The sequence below is a fragment of the Pistacia vera genome, unplaced genomic scaffold, assembly GCF_008641045.1.
Source record: "Pistacia vera cultivar Batoury unplaced genomic scaffold, PisVer_v2 Contig67, whole genome shotgun sequence".
Taxonomy (NCBI): domain Eukaryota; kingdom Viridiplantae; phylum Streptophyta; class Magnoliopsida; order Sapindales; family Anacardiaceae; genus Pistacia; species Pistacia vera.
Genome location: NW_022196523.1, coordinates 816,714 through 838,833, shown reverse-complemented (window position 1 = coordinate 838,833; position 22,120 = coordinate 816,714). Strand labels below are relative to the sequence as shown.

The 22,120-nt window shown below is 36.6% G+C and overlaps 1 protein-coding gene, 1 non-coding gene and 1 pseudogene across 2 annotated transcripts; 1 reads left to right on the top strand and 2 right to left on the bottom strand.

Annotated features, from left to right (window-relative positions):
• Window positions 1–5,044: 5,044 nt before the first annotated feature.
• LOC116112810 lies at window positions 5,045–14,896 on the bottom strand (annotated as a pseudogene).
• A 2,026-nt stretch (window positions 14,897–16,922) lies between these two features.
• LOC116112905 lies at window positions 16,923–17,029 on the bottom strand. Its single transcript, XR_004125328.1, has one exon. It is a non-coding gene; the product is annotated as a small nucleolar RNA R71 (small nucleolar RNA).
• A 4,413-nt stretch (window positions 17,030–21,442) lies between these two features.
• LOC116112809 lies at window positions 21,443–21,820 on the top strand. Its single transcript, XM_031398931.1, has one exon. The coding sequence runs from the start codon at window positions 21,443–21,445 to the stop codon at window positions 21,818–21,820; it is 378 nt and encodes a 125-aa protein (XP_031254791.1).
• Window positions 21,821–22,120: the final 300 nt, after the last annotated feature.

Below are 22,120 nucleotides of genomic sequence, written 5' to 3'. Positions count from 1 at the left end.
CTCATCATCATATAACAAGAACTTAGATACATCAACTAGATTTGCAAAAATGGAAAGGGTCTGTAATACTCTCTCTCTAGCTAGTATACTAAAAAATAAAAGTAAAACTCAAAATATATATAAGAAAATATACATGTAGATGAGTATAAAATAATGGGCCCATAACTAATTTTTCTTTAAATACAAATCTTTATAAAATATAATAAAGTCACAAAACATCAACTCGACAGTGTTGCCCAACCCTTCTGCTGCATGACGTTCCAAGCGACCGCATCTCACCTATTACCTGCAATAACATTGAAAACAACGGGGTGAGCACTAATTGCTCAGTAAGTAAACCCGCTAAGCTACTCTTCTCTCTCTGTTGCTTAAATTCTGAATTTCTTTCCTTACATCACACCTCTCTATTCTTTCTCTATTCTTTCTCTGTTCTTTTTCTATTCTTTCTCTATTCTTTCTCTGTTCTTTCTCTATTTCTAATTTCTCACTACCCATGATAATAAGCATGGTATCATGCATAGGTATGGTGCAAATGCACANGAAGAGGAGTTGTGAATGATGGTGGTGGAATAGGAGTCGCAAATGACGGTGCTAAGTTCAATTTCCATTCTAGGGTTTCAATTGGATTTTGGGAGAGAAATTTTTTATTTAGGAAGAGGAGTTGCGCATGGCGGTGGCGGAAGACTGATTTGTTGGGCAATTTTGAGAGAGATTTCTAGGGAAGGAGAGAGTTTGACATTTTGATTTTATTTTGGGCGAGAGATTAGATATTTAGATTCAGGGGAATTGAAATATTGTTTTTTTTTTTTTTTTTTTTTTCAAATTTGGGGGAAAATAATGTGACATTTTGTTAATGTCACAACTGCCATGTCTGCCATGTCGTCATGTAAGAGGATGGTGTGAGAAGATGGTGAAAACATTGTATTATTACACAAGATTACCTTTACTATAACTGTCATGAACTTATGATGTAAGAAGAGTAATATTAGCTTTACAACATCCTCTAACACCGTTCTCTCACATCATAACATGACAGCCCACATGATAATGACACTTCATCTGCCACATCATCGATCTGCCAAAGTCATTTACCCCCAATTTTTCTTTTAATTTTTTTTTGCAAATTCTGAAATTTGAAACAAAACTTCCCTAAAACAAACCCTCCATCAATTTCAAAATCCAAAAAATACAGACCCAAAAATTCTCCCCGAATTTCCTTTCATATTGTAAACCCTAACCACCACATCCCTCAATCACAGTCCGTCCAAGTCGCCGCCGTCCACCATCCCAAACAGGTTTCACTTAAGCCTTCCACCACCACTGCCAATCTCAGCCGCGCCCCTATCGATCTCGACCTTAAACGGCCGTGCATCGGTTGTTCCTCCGCACCACCACCACGACGAGTGTCAGTCGAGCCGCTCTAGGTCACCGAACTTGGAGAACCAGAGATTACCGAACTTGTATCACTCCCTTACAGATGACGAGTCTCCCTCTTTCTTATCTTGTTGTCTGACAAGTACACTTTTTTTTTTTTTATGAAGTTCCTTTAATGTTACATTAATCTTGTGGATTGGGTGATTGGTTCTACTTTGGTTCTTGATTATCTTTTCTGCATTAGTATTTCATAATGTTTGTTTCAGTTTTAATGTTCTGTAGTGACCGACATTTGAAAACTAATTTTTCCTTCTCGTGTGAAGTCAAACATTATTTCCATATTTTCTACTTATATATAATGCCTCCTATTGTCACTTAGTACTTGGAGACGTGTTTGCGATTTATATTTGGCACTGCTGAAGGCTGCTCTAACAATTTGACTTTGTAATATATGATGATCTTAGTTAAATTTCTGTATGTTGATTCCCTATTTGATTTGTTCATATTTTTGCTGCTTCGTTAAATTTGTGCCTTCTGATAGGAGTTACAGCTCTGGAGGAAAAATATCTCCACGTTGCTGCCCTGAAATGTATTTGGAGTAATGTAATGTCTTGTTTTTGAGTGTTTGCTCCTTAATCAAGCTGTAGTTAGTATCTGAACATCATTGTAGTAGTCTGTAGATTTTCTAAATTGCCTTTTTTTGAGAAAAAAAAAAATTGATGTTGATGTTTTGAGAGAAATGGGAAGAGGTGATGTGAAGTGAAGTGAAGTGAAGTGAGGTCGGAGAAGTTTTAGATTCTATTTGGATAGTTAAATGAGCAGAGAAGAGGAGAGTAAAAGAAGATAAATAAATATTGGTAATTGAGACACAAATTCGTAACCTTTGATGTACATATTACTCACATCTGTGCTGATTGTTTTCTCTTCTTTAGAGGACAAGCATTGTGTACCACTGCTGCTGTCCCAGGAGGAAAGAGCTTGGCATCTCAGATATCAGAGAAAATAGTAATCTTGGACAATTTTTGCTGCTTGGTTATTGCTATTATGGTTTATCCATGCTATCTATTTTATTGAGCAATTGTAACGGTTTAACTATCTTGGTGCAGGTTGCACTCTTAGGTGGAGTTCTTTATTGTTTCCGGACTCCAATCCTTCCTTTCATTACTGGAGTCATAAAATCACATTATTAATGGTTAGTCTCTACATATATAGCATGTCCTAGAATTGAAGTTTTTGTTTTTGGCCTATCTGGGTTATATATATATATATACAAAGTAATCTGTCCTAGAGCATGTTATTTTCTCGAAAAGTAAGTCAATGGATCAGAGGAAAATATCTCGACTCAAATTTCAAACAAAATATTTCCGAATTGATTAACTGATCTTGCAGGCACTAAATATGTGCCACATGCACCATTCTATCATGAATATTTCAACATTTTTGTTTCATGCAATATGTCAATAATTAATGATTGTCATCCAACTCCGATGGATTACAATAAATCAAAGGCTAAGAATTTGTCTCAAATTTGTGTTAAAAATGAAAGAGTTGGGCAGTGGATTATTTTTGTTCTAAAGTGGGATTTTGTGCTGTAGAGGGAAAAAAATGGTGAATATCTACATACATGTGCAGTTTTTCTTGCTGCTATCTATGGGCCTAGTGAAGAGAGGCAGTTTCCAAGGGTAGTGTCCGTAGTGAAATTACTTTTAGTGCCTTTCAGAATTGATGAAGCGAATGTGAAACAAGACATGATTTATGTGGATAACCTCGTACTCGCACTGGTATTGGCGAGGATGGCACTTTTGGATGACATTCCTGGGAAAACTTTCCTTTTACTAAATATATCTACAAGTATAGAACAGCCACTTGCATTTGTGTTATTGATAATTTTCAAAATAGATTTCTCTAGCAAGATACTGGCATGATGAGAAGGAAAAAGCATTCGGCTTTCATCGCCTCCATATTCTGGTATATGCAAAAGTGTAAGATGTAGGGCAGACTGTATAGTAGTAGCTTGTAATTTGGAAGCATTCAAATTTAATACTGAGCTTGTAGTATTGACTATGTATTTGTATTTTAAGTTTATATGAAGATGAAAGATTTTTTTGACTTCCAGTTGCTATTGAAATGGTGGAATTGTATCCCAATTTGTATGTTATTGATACCTTGCAAATCTTACTTTTTATACTATTTAATTTTTGGAATCTTCTCCCATTCTGTATTCCTGTTTTCAATACCATTTTCATCCAAGCATAATTGCCTTTCTGGGTTTAAATTATAGTATCTTGAATCCTACGTATGGTCCTGGTTTAAATTATGCAACTGAATCAAAATAATCCTTTTATAACCCTAATTTCAAAACCTGCTTGCGTAAACTCGATTTGGAAAGTTGGGACAAGACGTACCTTGTTATCACCTATATAAAGTCTTAAGTTGTGGATTCAATTATTCAACTTGTTAAAAGTATAATCAGGATTATGGGTATTGATTCCTGTATTACTTAAAGCACAAACCTCATCAATCAACCTATAAAAAACTGTTTTAATGCTTATTTTATCTCCCATTTATTTATTTAATTATACAACAATGACATTATTTGACATAGATATTCAACAAATCAAGTAGTTATCAAGAATGAATTTCGTTTGGGCATAATAATGCGTAAATATCTACAAGTCCTTCCTTTGACACCAAATTTTTCTTCCTGGTTACATTGTACAACAAACACTCAATACAAAACCTACTAAACAATAATGTATACGGAAATTTCCAGCTTTCTCATCCCAGCTGTGTTGGGCTTTTTTTATCATTTGAGTTACGGACAAAAGGATGCTCAAGTAGCATCATAGCTGATGGTCGCTCTGCAGGATTTCTTCGAAAGTAGCGTTGGAGAAAATCCTTTCCCTCTGAAGATAATGTTTCTGGTATAGCCATGGTTTTATGCAAGACCTTGAACATAGCTTGAGGCTGACAAATAGAAGATGAGACAATTAAAGTGATTGGTAGAGAAAAGATCATGTGCAAACCCTTACAGAAAATATAAGGACAAGAAATGAGCATTCTTTCTCTTTGATTTTGTAAGTAAATCACCATACTAGAAATCAAGCTATAAGCCCATTAAGTAACATGCAAAAGAAAATCATTAACAAGCAGAATATGCTATCAGGAAAGCAAGATACGGAAAAATGTTTAAAATCCTTAAAGCAGAATCTCCCACGTCATTTAAAAGTTTGTAACTAATTAAATCTGGATGCATTTTGAGCAATTAACTATAGAACTCAGTACTTAAGAGTGAAAAATTGTAAAAGAGTTGATGACATGAAAAAATAAGAAACTGTCCAAATTTTAAATATCTAAACAATAAAAGTAGGAGTCTAAAATTCTTCGATGAAAAGAGAATCCGGATTGCGGAAAGAAAGGAGAAGCAATCAACAGCAGTTGCACCTGCTTATTCACAGGTATTCAGAGATCCAGTGACCTTATGCATGCTAATGAATTTATGTTACAATGCATAATTCAATCTTTCTAGAAAAGATCTCGAAATAATAGTGCAGAGAATCAAATATACATAAATAAACATTAACTACAATTAATTTACTAATACAAACATTAACCCTTGAATACGATCTACGAAAAGATAATGTTAGAGAAGCATACTGTCAAATTACAATAGATCAAACAAAACTAATATTCATTACTACATAGTGTTAAAGAATCTCAAACCTCACATGTTTTGCCATCCCAAAGTCTGCAAGCTTTACAACACCAGATGCATCAACAAGCAAATTTGCACCTTTAATATCCCGATAAATCATAATAATGTAGATAAGCATACTCATAGACCAAAGCAATAAGTTTGTAACAAACAAATGTGCCACTTCTCCAACAAAATCCAAATTCAATAAGCAAGTATGTAAAAACAGTAAAGACAATAAAGTAAGCAGTCATATAATTCTTCCAAAACATCATTGATAATTTTACTGTCGCCTTTTTACAAGATTAAGAATATATATGGACTTTAGCAATCTGCAAAGTGTAATCATAAACTATTAACAAAGAAGTTAACTCTAATGCTCTGCTCCCTGTTAAGCACAATTGTTACCTGTGGATTGTCTTTGTGCTATGCAGGTAAGCCAGCCCAGAGAGAATATGTCGGGTGAAATTGTGAACTATCTATTATAGCTCCAAAATGGTCACAATAATATTTATTAATATATCTGGGATGAACATACTCCAGATATATGTAAAAATGATCATAAACCTGCAGTGGAAACAATGTTTTCTGAACGAATTATATCTGGCATATAATAAAACACAGTCAAATCTAGCGTTCTATAGGAAGAACCACACACCACTTCACTTCCATAATACTGTACTATATTGGATGCTTTAAGTGTTGGAGAATTCTAATTTCCTGCAACAATACACAAATAGGAATGGTTAATTTCCAAGCAAAATGAATAAAAAAAAACAAAAAAAAAAAAAAAAAAAAAAAAAACATATGTCCAACTAATCTGACTGAAGTATAGTGCCTTATGTATCCACAATGCACACAGTTGAAGTGGTGATGAACAAGAATTGGAACTTCAAAACAGCATTTCAGATTGGTATCATCTCTGGGGATTTAGCAAACGAAGTGGTAGATTGGTACTAGTCTTAGGTGCTGAGCCAAAATGAGGAAAAGGGTGACTGAGTTTATGCATGCCGCTTATTTTACTGTGAACACGATGTTCAGGCTTGCTTTCAATTGACAATCAACTATTGTGGCCAGAATTCATGTAAGACAAATACAAATTCCAATACCATGTTCTTGGAATAGAATACTATTGGCAACAAATATTCTACGATACGACAAATAATTCAAATCTGCATATTCCTCAGTAAGTGATTTAAAGAGCAATTATTTTGTAACCAAATAAATTGTTTGAGAAAGGACCCGAGATAGTGACCTGCTCCAGCCTCCAACTGCTTTATACATTCAGCAGACTTAGGGTCATCAGGGATGATATCAACCTCCTTCATTGCACAAAAAGCTCCAGTTTCTCTGGCAGCCCATAAAATAGAAAGAAAGATAAAGATTAGTGTTCACTTAAAGAAAGTCAAGAACCAACTAGAAGAATAAACTTCTGCATACTTGCACTCCTGTTGGTTCAATATAAACACTTCTAAAAGTACCACGTCCAATAAGTTTTCCTTTTTGCCTGCCTCTAACACTCTTCATCTGCAAGGGAGTGATCCAAGGTAATCTCTAGTTCTCCAAGTTCGGTGACCTGGAGCGGCTCGACTGACACTCGTCGTGGTGGTGGTGCGGAGGAACAGCCGAAGCACGACTGTTTAAGGTCGAGATCGATAGGGGCACGGCTGAGATTGGCGGTGGTGGTGGAAGGCTTAAGTGAAACCTGTTTGGGATGGTGGACGGCGACGACTTGGACGGACTGTGATTGAGGGATGTGGTGGCTAGGGTTTACAATATTGAAAGGAAATTGGGGGAGAATTTTTTGGCTTGTATTTTTTGGATTTTGAAATTGATGGAGGGTTTGTTTTAGAGAAGTTTTGTTTCAAATTTCAGAATTTGCAAAAACAATTAAAAGAAAAACTGGGAGGAAATGATTTGTCAGATCGATGATGTGGCAGATGAGGTATTTTGCCATGTAAGCTGCCATGTCATGATGTGAGAGAATGGTATAAAACTAGTATTACTCGTATAAGAAACCTTAAGTGGTTACTTTCTGGAAGCAAAGCTTGACAGGTGCTGTTATGATAGACAGAGTGATGTATTTGAATGTGTTATTTGATAGCATTGAGAATGAGCATATTCATTTAATGGGACAATTTACCAATTTTCTTGTTTTTTTTTTTGTTTTTTATTGTAAAATACAAAATACTTATTTTGAATGTGTTAATTATGACTATAATTATCTGCCATTAAGTTTATGTACAAGAGTAATACAAAAACCTCTATATAGTTGAACATGGATCATAATCATTAATAGGTTTTAAATAAATAAAAAAAATAGATAAAACTAAATGTATTCTATATTAGAATGCATATTTTGGAACATTAAGAAAATAATATGCAACATGGTCTCACTGTTTTAAAACCCGAATCAAAGGGCATCCCGTTCTACTGTCTGGGTCATGAGTCAAAAAGTCCAATCTACCAGTCGGATCGGCTAGTTGGACCGCTGACATCATCATGCTAACATTAGCACTGCCAAAAAAAAAAAAAAAAAAAAACCAGATTTTTGAAAAAGTTTCAAATTTTCAATAATAACTTAATTACTACCCCAACATGATTCAAATTCAATGACAATCCTAACCTGATTTAACAATAGTCCCAACATGATGAGTTTATCCATTACAAATTAAGTGACAAAATATTAAAAAGATTGTCACGTAATAATTAATAACAAAACATTTGGTGCAAGTATTTTTTCTTTGACTAGTCTCCATGTTGATTGAGCTCCACACACTTAGATCTACACCCTCAATAACATGTCCTCATGCTATATCAGTCCTACCTCTACTAGATTGTGAAAAAACTCAGATGATGACATTGTTTGTTTTTAATTTTTATCTACCTGGCATACAAGCAATAACAACAATAATTTAGAATATACTTGACATATTAAAACACTAGCATATTATGAACGCATTCAAGGAGGCTTTACAATAGCCTATAAAATGAAAGACATATCTTTTGTGAGATGATACAAAAGCAATAAGCATGTAACTATAATATCCATAGTTACCAAATAGTGGTAAACCACAAAACTCAACACAACTTCCTAATTCAGCTTAAACAAAAACAAAAACAAAAACAAGTAGGTAACTAAACCACAATGATCTAGATGTTACTATGTAACTTATAAACGGCATAAATTATTGGTTTGTTATCATAACAAAGGCTTTGCATTTGCATAGCAATAAGAATTTGCTACAAACAAAAAGGAAAAAAGATACCAATTAAATTCGACAGATACGATTCCCTTATATATAAAACTTGTTTCAATATACAATATTATATGTTATAGCTCCACCAAAAATTTATAATTGACAAAAACTTTTGTAGGTTACAACATGCTTGAAATACGGAAATAGAATGCTATTCCAGAAGGCACCTTGACTTTTAAGCATTATATCTTTATTCTCAAGTTTGGGCAAATCCGGGTTATTCAACCCGAGGGAGAAAACACAAATAATCAGGGTACCTTCAAATTATCTTTTAGAATTCGAGCAAAATAATTTTGCAACTTCCAATCAAATAATCAAAACAAAACTTCCAAATTTGGAGGATCCTGCCAAAAAAAGAAAAAATCTACTTCCAATCAAATAAACCAAGCATTATAATCAAAACAAAACTTCCAATCAAATAATCAAAGCAAAAATTCAAAATTCAAAATCCAGAGAAAGAGAATATAATAAACTAGATGTAACCCATTTTTAAGCTTCTAATCAAATAAACCAACTCAGTCGAAAGAGAACCAAAATAAACCCAAACTTCCAAATCAAAACAAAACTAAGCATTATAATCAAAACAAAACTTCCAAATCTAAAAAAAGAGAATCAAAACAAAGACAAATAACAAAACTTCCAGCGGAAATACCTTTACAAAGCTTAAGCGAGGGAAAGAGGCGTCACTGTTGTCGATTTCGAGCAAGAGAGGTGTCGTCGTCATCGATTTCCAACAAGGGAGGGAGGCATCGTCGTCGTTGTTGAGTAAGGAAGGTGTCGTCGTTGTCGATTTCCAGCGAAGGAGGGAGGCATCATCCTCGATTTCAGAGAGTGGAGTTGCGATTGAGACAATGTTTGCGACTTGAGACTTCAGAGAGTAGAGTTGATTGAGATTGAGTGGCGATTTCAGAGGTGCTTTTGCATAGAGAAATTGAAAAAAGAATAGATTTAGGGCTTTTTTTTTTTTAANATCTACTTCCAATCAAATAAACCAAGCATTATAATCAAAACAAAACTTCCAATCAAATAATCAAAGCAAAAATTCAAAATTCAAAATCCAGAGAAAGAGAATATAATAAACTAGATGTAACCCATTTTTAAGCTTCTAATCAAATAAACCAACTCAGTCGAAAGAGAACCAAAATAAACCCAAACTTCCAAATCAAAACAAAACTAAGCATTATAATCAAAACAAAACTTCCAAATCTAAAAAAAGAGAATCAAAACAAAGACAAATAACAAAACTTCCAGCGGAAATACCTTTACAAAGCTTAAGCGAGGGAAAGAGGCGTCACTGTTGTCGATTTCGAGCAAGAGAGGTGTCGTCGTCATCGATTTCCAACAAGGGAGGGAGGCATCGTCGTCGTTGTTGAGTAAGGAAGGTGTCGTCGTTGTCGATTTCCAGCGAAGGAGGGAGGCATCATCCTCGATTTCAGAGAGTGGAGTTGCGATTGAGACAATGTTTGCGACTTGAGACTTCAGAGAGTAGAGTTGATTGAGATTGAGTGGCGATTTCAGAGGTGCTTTTGCATAGAGAAATTGAAAAAAGAATAGATTTAGGGCTTTTTTTTTTTTAACTTTTGAAATACTAAGTCGATTTACCAAGCGGTCCGATTGGACCAGGCAATTTTCACTGTTCATCCGGTTTAATAGCGGTTTAAAACAGGTTTTTGAGTATAACCAGGTTTTATATCAACTTAGACCGGACACACGACTGGGTCTTGGTCGAACAGGTTGGACCGTGTAATAACTACTGTAAACTAATACAATGAATGCATAACAACAATAGAAAATTGGGCCCAAAAACTTTCTTTTCATTATAAGTCATACGTCTTTTATACACAAAGAACGTCATTTACAAAAATGCCACTTTAAAAGACAAAACAAGGGAAACAGTGTAGCTATTGCTTCTCGCTTGCCGACGCCCCTCCGACTGCATCATCACCTAGATCCTGCATCCACAAAGGAAAATAACGGGGTGAGCACAAAATAATGCTCAGTAAGTAAAGCCCTTTATCTGTCTATCCCCGTATGTATTACTCTTAATTCTTTCCTCACACTTTCTGTTGTTTCCTACTAACTTCTGGCTTCCTCTTACCGAGGTACGACCGGATGGCGTTCACACAGCACCATCCCACTCTTCATGACTGTCGTGGTAGTTCACATACACCCACACTATCCAGTGACTACCGAGTGGAATCACAAAGCACCTACCCTATTTTTCGTAACTATCGGGTAACATCACCAAGCATTAACACCGTTCCTAATCACTGTCGGGTGATGATCAAAAAGCTCAACCCACTTCTAATAAATGTCGGGTGATGATCACAAAGCATCAACCCCTTTCTAATAACTAACCGGGTGATGATCACAAAGCATCCACCCGTCTCTACTACTTATCGGTGATGAATCACAAGCATCAACCCATTTCTAATGGCTAGTCGAGTGATGATCACAAAGCATCCACCCGATTCTCAAACTGTCGGTGATGATCACAAAGCATCACCCATTTCTAATACTCTTCTCATTCACTCTATCTAGCACTTCTCATTCTCTCTACCTTAGAGTAGTTGCATCCACCAAGTTCTCTACTCATAGAGTAAGTGCATACACAAAGTTTCCTACCTTTCTTAGGTCACTTCTCAATGCACAATTAATGCTTATGGATGGTTCATCTCCACTATTGCACTTATGATGCCAACATGCAATGTTGCAGAATTAAGGTTCACACTCATACTCAAACCTCTATTAGGATTTCATCAAACAACTCAAGTGCATAATAAACTCTACTATAGCAATATTCTAAATCTTTCTCTAACCATCCAAATGGGAGAAACCCCCTCACATAGCCACAATTCCTCCAAAGAAACCTTCCAAAAAGGATTTCTCAATACCTTTAATTCAATCTCAAACTACCCTTCAACCCACATATCATTTCTTATACTTGCAATGTATAAACAACCCCAAAGCACTAGAAATCTCTATTTAAGCCTCAATAACATGGCAATAACATTTATATCCCATACATACATCATTGCTATCAAAACCCTAATCAAGAAAATTCTCAAATCTCAACTTGGGTTGGGATTTACTTACCTTGTTATGGAGAGATTTCACTAGCTCTTCCTTTCCACTTGGTAAGCTTGACTTTTTTCTCTACTCTTAAACAAATGAACAAAAACCCCAATAATCAAATATATTCAAAACTCACAAAGCTTCAAAACCAAAGCAAGAATCCTTACCTATGATGCCTTAGATTGATTTTCTACCCTTAATCACTCCAAAAGCCCTTCAAAACTCCTGAACAAAAGAAAGAGAAATGAAGGAGCAGAGAGGAGGGTGGCGATGAGAAGAAGAATGAAGGGTTTTGAAATGTCTTAATTCCTTTTAATGAAATTTATACACAGCCTTCCCATTTTGCCCTTACTCTTCTTTGGGAATTCTATCTATCCTTTGATTCATTACAACACACCCCCATACAACATATTCTCCATGAAAAATCCTTTCAATTTACTCCCCACTTTTCCTGCTAATTAGGGGTAGAATGGTCAAATTGCCCCTAGGAAAGAAAATATCTAAAACTTAACAACATTTTGGTCGGCCTGTCGCCACGGCGAGGAAACTTCTGTCGCCGCAGCGAAACTGTCCAGCAGCTTCCCCGTGGCTTCAACACCTCTTCGCCGCGGCGAAGATTATTCTTCGCCCCGGCGAAGCATGGAATACTGAACTTCTTCTATTTTCAACCAATTTCAGGGCAAGTATTCAACATAACACTCAATCAAAGGTCAACCAACCAATATTACCAAGAACCCAACTCAAATAAGAGCAAAAGAAGAAACAATAACTGCGTACCTCAAGTGGGGCGTTACAGACCGGTCGGTCTAGGTCGAGTTTTAAAATAGTGTACGATCTTCTCAATGGCAAAGAATAAAAGAATGTCATACAAAGCATTACTTAATTGATATTAAAAATAACTAACTTTAACTTTTAACCGAAGTCTAATTGATTACTTTGAATTAAGGGCTAAGCATATGTGTAAAAGATTTGAGTAATAATAACCTAAACAAAAAACTGTATGCGACAATAAATGCATCTATTTTCCTCTTTTGTGTTACACTTCAAGATGAGGATTTTGATAGATGAAGGTAAATCCTTTTAGGGTAACTGAGCCTCAAATTTATGAGGACCCAAATTTTGATTAAAGAATAACATTTTTCTAGCTATCATCATGACCTAAAGAAGGTTTCAAGTTCTTTTAACAATCTCATATCTCCATTTTATGATTTCATAGACAATTGAGATGACATTAAGTGAATGAGATACTCACAACTTCCCTCAAATAGTGCAATGCGGTGAACTTCTTCTCCGCCTACTCATCCCAGCGGTCATCTTAAGTACTGTTGCTATACATGTCTTTTCTGCACGCCTGCAATATCAAATGGAAACTGAAACTCACAATCTTTCCTTTTACATGTTGATAAAAGAAACCATAGAACAGGGATATAGGAAACCACTGTCCGTTATTAAATATGCAAAATGATTTTATCTGATTGTCAAAATGGGCGGAGCAAAAGCACAGGACAAAGAACAAAAAACTGTTACCTGTAGCACATGATTGAGACTAGCAATTTGATTTGCCTTCAAGAAATCGGAATTAAGTAATTCTCGAAATAGAAGCACCATTTCTTTGCTGACATTCCTAGCCCCTACGCAGGAATCATCAAACACAGTTCTTAACCACAAAGGAATATTGTCAAGTTTTGGCAATGCAACAGCTACATTCACTGCAGGCTTGTGAAGATTAAAGAAAGATTTCGATGCTAAACATGGAGTAGCCAAAGACAATGCCCTCTCTTCTACACTCGGCCTGTACCAATAATTCTAGGCAATAATTCTCTTCTCCTGCAAATCCAGGTTTTCCCACCCTAACACCATTGATAGGCAGAGTCCACAGCTCATAGCCACCCTGATGTCACTATAAAAAACAAGGCCTTCTAACAAAACCATTATAGATATTAGGAAACCTGTGGAGCAATTCAGCTCCTTATGTTCTCTACTTTTGTGGTCTGATAATCTGGTGAACAATTCCAACAGACAATATGAAGAGACAAGCTTGACTGAAGGGGAACAAAATGCATCAGCTTGCACAAATCATGGTAGTGGATGCTGACTGCTGTGAGAGATTGCTTTGAGTTCAATGGATCAACAAAATTTTGCCATTCCATGGGGTCTAGTAAAGCAGCATGTAAACTAAGGCAACAGAGAAGTTAGATTTTATTGCTTGGAATCATACAGGTTCATCAATGAAGGGTGCTTACCTTCTTAAATAGAAATAGTTTGGTAGAAGCGCAAATATCAGGATTTCTCCTGTGTTTGCTCCCTCATCATAATCAGTCAACGCTGGTCCCTTTGAACAAGCAGTGTCAATGGTGCTATTGATGGTACTGACCAAGGAAGTATTTAGAATAATTGTTTTTGAAGCTTCTACAAGAGCATTGTTTGAGTAATGGTGCAAAATTAAGGAAAGAATGCCTATAACTATTAGACTTTCATGAGTCCAGCCATGCACAACCACTATAGAGACTAGGCAGTCAATTAACTACAATGTGAGAGAAGTCGAGTCAATTCCCTTTAATCGTGATCATACTAAAATAAGACAGAGTTAAGACAGTTACCTTTATAGTTACTACTACTTAGGCTTCATTGTCAGAGAGTAATTCAGGGTGCACTAAGCTTAAAATGTTAAATGTTACAAGTGAAATCGCCATAAATGTTTGCAGTGAATAGTGGTTTGATTTGTAAAAAAGTACATGGATTTCTTTGCTTATGCCATGCAAACATAATTGATCTGAAGTAGTTGGAAAGATGTCAATAGCTTTTTCCATGAAATTTACTACTACTACTATGTCATGCTCATGGCCTTCTTGCTCTACAAGCTCTATTAATAAGCTAACTAGAATGGCAGTTGCATGGTTATCTCCTACTACTACCAACTCTGTAATCACCTTTTCATTAATAGTCTGACTACCATGGACAACAACATCCATTCTATAGCTTCTACAGAACTTCGGGATTTGGTATGGCAATGGCTTGCTAATTTTTTCTTGTTGGAACAACCACCGCAGTGATGATGAGTGGATCACTGCAAAAGGCAAATCTCATTCATTTTCAGTCACTAAATAGAACAGGATCCTCTTAGCTTCTAGACTGTAAGAGATCTGGTAGCTTTTGCCGGCAAAATTCCTAAAAAAGCCATAAAGATTCACCAGCCACATCGTGGTTGATAAATCAGCAGCCCCACACTGAAAGTTGCTTCTATTGACAAGAATGTATTGCTCTAAAGAAGCTAAAACTGACATCTCAACTGCAAGTCTAAATAAGGAGCTCAATGAAATGAAAAATTACAGCATAAATCTAAACCTTAAAAGAGCAATAAGAATGAATTAGCTCAGGAGCTAAATTACCTGTCATTGTATAAAGAACTGATATGTAAAATAAGTAAAACTGCTGACTGACAAGAAGACAATTCTAAATTGTCAGCACTCTTCTGACCAAGCAGAAACAACATTGATAATCCATGGATTATACTGTTTTTCTTTGCTATTTGGTAAGATTTTCGGATACTTTCCTTTGCTTTTAGGCTCGAACTACCACTTTATTCGTTCATTTCATATTTCAGGTCAGAAACACATTTTCAGATTGAAACGGAGCAAAAACGAGGTCAATTGATTCAAACTCGAGAGTTTTCAGAGTCAAGAATGTTCGGAGGTTGATTGGAAGCACCCTTGAAGCTCAAATGAAAGAGAAGGAAAGAGAAAACCAGAGATTCAAGCATTGGAGCATGCAAGGGTAGTTCTGTAATTTCAACTATTTGAAGACAAGGTTTTGCCACGGCATGAAACTCGCGGGTTAACTTGGCATTTTAAAGTTTTGTTGCAAGCCGCAGTGAATCCTGGAGTTATTTGTTTTGTAAAAACGGTGCGTTGTGGAGTTTTAGTCTTAAATCCTAGGGTTTTGGCCGACTATTTAAGAGAGCCTTAGCTCATTTTGTAAGGGAGTTGGAGATTGTTAGGGAAGAAAAGGAAAAAATTGGAGATTGGAAGCATTTTGGGTCTTCAATTAGGGAAGATTTCATTATTTTCTTATTGTTTTAGCATGTTGAGCTCTTTATTTACAGTCTATATTCCAATTTTCTTTAATTTGAATATGAACTAACTCACTTTTGGGTTAGGGTTTTGATCTAACTTGGATTACAATGGTTTAATCTATAAATAGATGTTGTTTTTAAGTTCTATTGCTTGGATTATGTGTTTATTCTTGTTCTTAATGCAATTGAATGTTGAGTTTTCTTTGGTTCAATTAACTGTTGAGCATGATGAGACTGAGAAGTGATTCATGTGTTAGCCCCTCAGAGTAAATACCATAGATTGAATGAACGCTAGAGATAGGTTCGGAGATCTATGAAATCACTTTAGGATTCCACTTGGCTTAATAGACTTTGAAATGTTATTCTTCATTTTGTTGGGGGCGGAAGCTTAATCGGGATAAGTAGGAGAATATAGCCCGAGAAGATATATTCTGCAGATTGAGGTGTCTGATTTATAATCCTTGCATATGAGTTTGAAGGCAACAACAACCGTAGATTGAATCAGAGTATCCTAGTGAAGTCGAAATCCTAACCTCTTTGTCTTGAATTGATATTTTCGTAATTAGTTGATATTTTCTTAATTAGTTAGATTTTAATTTATGTTATTGATTTTGTGTTAATTTCTGCTTTTATTGTCTCCCGCAAATCCAACAATATTTGTGGTCTTCAACTAGTTACAAAACTAGAAAAATTAGTACTTAACACGCAATCCTTGTGGGAACGATACTCTTCTCATCATTTTATTACTTTTTGCAACTAGTGCACTTGCTGCATTACATGTTTGTCAAAATACGCATCAAGTTTTTGGCGCCGTTGCTGGGGATTGATTTTGTGTTAATATTGAAGTTTTCTAGTTTTCACTAGATTGGAGTTTTACTTTTGTTTTAATTGTTTTTAGCTTAATCTTTTTTTCTTTTTATTCACTTGTGATCTCACGCTCTCTTTCTGTCGTGTGTAGTTTATGCGAAGAGCAAGACATCATCCAGTGGTTCCTATTGATCCAAAGATTGAAAGAATTGCAAGAAGACTTATCAGAGAGAGAAGAGAACGAGAGGCAATAGTCATTGAAATGGCTGAAAACAGAACTTTGAGGGAATTCTCAGTACCCTTAGTTGAAGGTAGTGGTCCAAGTATCACTAGACCACCAGTGCAAGCCAACAATTTTGAAATGAAGTCGGTAATCATCCAAATGATCCAACAGTCGGTACAATTTGGGGGAGATGCAAAGGAAGATCTAAATTCAGACATTGCTAACTTCTTAAAGATATGCGACACATTTAAGGCAAATGGAGTGTCAGATGATGCCATCAGGTTAAGATTATTTCCATTTTCATTAAGAGATAAAGCAAATGGATGGTTAATGGCACTACCAGCAGGAACAATCACCACCTGGAATGAATTGGCACAAAGGTTCCTGACTAAATACTTCCCACTAGTGAAATTAGCAAAGATGAGAAACGATATCACATCATTTATGTAGGAAGAGAACGAGTCACTTTATGAAGCATGGGAGAGATATAAGGAACTGCTGAGAAAGTGTCCACACCATGGTTTGCCTATTTGGATGCAAGTCCAAACCTTCTATAATGGGTTGTTGACAAATGTGCAAACAATGGTGGATGCAACATCTGGAGGAGCATTGCAAAACAAGACACCTGAAGAAGCTTATGAGTTACTTGAAGTCCTGGCAAGTAACAACTATCAGAGACCCAATGAAAGAATTCATCCGAAGAAGTCATGGGTATTCATGAAGTTAATGCTTACACGACCATTTTAGCCTAACTAACAGCACTTTAGAAACAATTAGGAGGTATGCAAGTAAATTCAATTCAAACACCTTAAGTAACATGCAATTTTTGCGCAGGTAACCTTGCGAGCATTAAATGTCAAGTGGGGAACAATTTTGCTTTAGCTTCCTCATCATCAGAACAAGTCAACTATTTGGCTGGGAATCAGAGACAATAGAACAATCCTTTCTCCAACACGTACAATCCTGGTTGGAGAAATCATCCAAACTTGTCCTAGGGCAATCAGAATAATCAATGGAATCAAATAACAGTGCCAAACAATCAAGTAAGGGTGAACCATCAACCATGGGATCAAAGAGTGTCGAAATTGGAGGATATGTTCGAGAAGTTCATGCAAGAGACCATAGGTTTTATGAGTGAGACGAGGGCGAATTTCAGAAAACAAGGGGCGTCAATTCGAAACTTGGAAGACAAATGGGTCAAATAGCCAAAAAGTTGAATGAGCAACCTCAAGGCTCCCTACCAAGTAACATAATGACAAATCCACGTGAACAAGCAAATGCAATAACTTTAAGAAGTGGAACAGTCTTGGAAGAGGTTAAGCAAAAAAGGAAAGATGAGAACCCACCAAAAGAAAAGGAAGAGTCTGATGAAGAAATCGAGGAAGAAATCATTGTCGAGGAAAAGCCAACGAGTCCCAGAGAAGAAGAACCAAAGAGGGAAGAGATGTCAAAGCAAAAGAAGGAAAAATTACCATTTCCTAAGATACCGCTAGAGTTGTCACATCATACCCCTCATGTGCCTTTTCCTCAGAGACTCAGAAAGCAAAATCAGGATAAGCAGTTCATGAAATTCCTTGAGATATTTAAAAAACTGCACATTAACATTCCTTTTGCAGATGCCTTACAGTAGATGCCAAGCTACGCTAAGTTCCTCAAGGAAATTCTGTCAAACAAAAGAAAGTTGGAAGATGAGGAAACAATGATGCTTACAGAGGAGTGCAATGTCATTCTACAGAAGAAGCTGCCTCCAAAACTCAAGGATCCAAGGAGTTTCACTATCCCTTGTGTTATAGGAGATATTGCATTTGATAGAGTTTTATGTGATCTGGGTACGAGTATTAATCTAATGCCTTTTTTTGTTTTCAAGAGACTAGGGATTCGTGAAGTGAAGCTTATAACTATATCTTTGCAGCTTGCAGATTGATCCATCAAGTATCCAAGGGGTATTGTTGAAGATGTACTGGTTAAGGTGGACAAAGTCATATTTCTGGCAGACTTTGTTGTGTTGGATATGGAAAAAGACAAGGAGATTCCTCTCATCTTAGGATGACCATTTCTTGCTACCGGAAGAGCCTTAATTTATGTAGAAGAAGGGAAGTTGATCCTAAGGGTCCAACATGAAATGGTGACATTTAATGTCTTTGAGGCCATGAAACTTCCATCAGAGTCAGATTCATGTTTTAGTGTGGATTTGGTGGATAGACTTGTAGCGGATACCATCAAAGAGAACACCTCTCATCTACCTTTAGAAGCTTGCATTGCCCAATCCAAAACAACCGAGGTAGACGAGCCAAAGAAGAATGAGTGTGCTAGGCTTTTGGAAGCACTTCAACCGATAAAGACAAGCCAAGATCCAGAATTTGAAGATTTTGACATAGAAAAAAAGAAGGAAAAGGCAAGAACGGAAGAACCTCTAAAGCTTGAACTGAAGCCTTTACCATCTCACCTTAAATATGTGTATCTTGGTGAATCAGAATCCTTTCTAGTGATCATCAATGCAAGGCTGAGTAAAGTGGAGGAAGGGAGGTTGATTCGAGTGTTAAGAGAGTATAAATCAGTCATTGGATGGACCATTTCTGACATTAAAGACATTTCTCCATCTTTTTGTATGCACAAGATACTCATGGAAGATGATGTCAAGCTTAGGGTGCAACCGCAACAGAGATTGAATCCTTCTATGAATGAAGTGGTGAAAAAGGAAGTGGTAAAACTCTTGGAGGCAGACATCATCTACCCTATTTCAGATAGTCCTTGGATGAGCCCGGTGCAAGTGGTTTCAAAAAAATAAGGTATCACGGTAATAAAGAATGAAAGCAATGAATTGATACCGACTAGGACAGTCACGGGCTGGAGGGTGTGCATCAACTACAGGAAGCTGAATGAAGTAACAAGAAAGGATCATTTTCCACTTCATTTCATTGATCAAATGTTAGAAAGACTTGCGAGGCATGCATATTATTGTTTCTTGGATGGCTATCAGGCTATAATCAGATTCCCATTGCCCTTGAAGATCAAGAAAAGATGACATTCACTTGTTCATATGGTACCTTTGCTTACAGAAGGATGCCTTTTGGGTTGTGCAATGCACCTACCACATTCCAGTGGTGCATGATATCGATATTCAGTGACATGGTGGAGCGGTTCATAGAAGTCTTCATGGATGATTTCTCTGTATTTGTTTCTTCTTTTGATAGTTGCCTATCTAACCTTTCCTTTATTTTGCAGCAATGTCAAGATACAAATCTGGTGCTCAACTGGGAGAAGTGTCACTTCATGGTTCAAGAAGGAATAGTACTCGATCACCAAATTTCAAAGAATGGCATTGAAGTGGATCGAGCCAAAACAGAAGTGATTGAGAAACTGCCACCACTTGCAAATGTCAAGGCAGTCCGGAGTTTCTTGGGGCATGCGGGGTTCTATAGAAGATTTATAAAGGATTTCTCCAAAATCTCTAAACCTCTTTGCAATTTGTTGATTAAAGATGCCTCTTTTGATTTCAATGATGAATGCATGCATGCTTTTCAAACTCTTAAGAAATTATTAGTGTTTGTACCCATTAGTGCAGTTCCCAATTGGGAACTCCCATTTGAATTGATGTGTGATGCTAGTGATTTTGTATTAGGAGTGGTTTTAGGACAAAGAAAGAATAAGGTTTTGCATGTAATTCAGCATGCTAGCAAGACACTAACCGATGCATAGTTGAATTACTCCAATACTGAAAAAGAGCTTTTAGCCATCATTTTTACATTTGACAAATTTCGCTCTTATTTGCTAGGTTCTAAGGTGATTGTCTACACAGACCATTCAGCGCTCAAGCACCTACTGGGAAAGCAAGAAGCAAAACCAAGGCTAATAAGATGGATCCTACTACTGCAAGAGTTTGAATTGGAAATCCGAGACAAAAAAGGGTCAGAAAATGTGGTAACAGATCATCTATCAAGGATTGAACAACCAGCACAGGGAAGTGAAAAGGAAACTCAAATCAAGGAGACATTCTCGGATGAGAAATTGATGAGAGTTGAAGAAGCACCTTAGTATGCGGATATTGCAAATTACTTATCATCAAGAGTGCTTCCAAATGGCATGACTTTCCAACAAAAGGAGAATTTTTTCTCTGACTTGAAATTCTATTTCTGGGAAGAACCGTTTTTGTATAAACACTGTGCATATAAGATGATACGAAGGTGTGTCCCTAAAGAGGAAATAGAGAATATTTTAAGGTATTGCCATGAGAAGGATGTCGGTGGTCACTTTGGAGGAACTAGAACAGCAGCTAAGGTCCTTCAATCTGGATTTTATTGGCCAAGTCTATTCAATGACGCTTTCCGATTGGTTCAGGATTGTGACCAATGTCAACAGAGTGGAAATATTTCAAGGAGATTGAGATGCCGTTGAGTAACATTTTAGTCGTTGAACTTTTCGACGTGTGGGGGATTGACTTCATGGGCCCTTTCTTGAATTCATATGGAAATCTGTACATCTTGGTGGTTGTTGACTATGTGTCGAAATGGGTGGAAGCAGTTGCATTACCCTTTAACGATGCCAAAGTGGTGGTGAACTTTCTGAGGAAAAACATTTTCTCAAGATTTGGAGTACCACGGGCAATCATCAGTGATGGTGGAACTCATTTTTGCCATAGGCAGTTTGACACTCTCCTAGGAAAATATGGAGTGACACATAAAGTTGCTACACCATACCATCCTCAGACCAGCGGGCAAGCGGAACATTCAAACAAGGAGCTAAAAGGAATTCTAGAAAAGACGGTTAAGGCATCTATGAAGGACTGGTCACGAAAGTTAGATGATGCATTGTAGGCATACCGTATTGCGTTTAAGACTCCAATTGGTATTTCTCTGTTCTGTTTGGTGTATGGGAAGACATGTCACTTGCCGGTGGAACTCGAGCATAAGGCATATTGGGCAGTCAAGCAGCTAAACATGGATTTACAAGCTACTGGGGATGAAAGAATGCTGAAATTGAATGAACTTGATGAGTTTCGTCACGAAGCTTATGAAAATGCTCGTATTTACAAAGAAAATACCAAGATGTGGCACGACAAGCATATAATGAAGAAAAACTTTGAAGTGGGTCAACAAGTACTGCTTTACAATTCTAGACTTAGACTCTTTCCCGGAAAACTTAAGTGTAGATGGTTCGGACCCTTCATAGTTACCCAAGTCTACCCATATGGAGCTGTTGAGATCTCACATGAGGAAAATGGTACATTTAAGGTGAATGGGCAGCGATTGAAGTCATATATAGATGGAGCTTTGAGTTGCGAGTCACTGCCTATCAAACTCGACATTCTGGAATGAGATCCCTGGGAAAAGTCGAGCTTCCAACTATAAACAAGCGCTTTTTGGGAGGCAACCCAAGTGTTTTTCAATTGGACTATTTTTTTGATGTTTTTATTTTTTTATTATTTTTTATTATTATTTTATTTTGAAAGTGTTTTTGTTGAGTTAGAAGATAGTTAATTGATGTTGTTTGCATTGTTTCAGGTGAAAATCTACAGCTTTGAAGAAGAAAACATTAAGTCCAGTTTTCACCCCGACGAATTCAATTTTCGCCGCGGCTTGAAATTTTCTTGATGCTGCCGAGAGAAACATTAAGTC

Coding starts and splice junctions, on each gene's coding strand:
- LOC116112809 (XM_031398931.1), top strand. CDS start 21,443: ATGGATTTACAAGCTACTGGGGATGAAAGAATGCTGAAATTGAATGAA.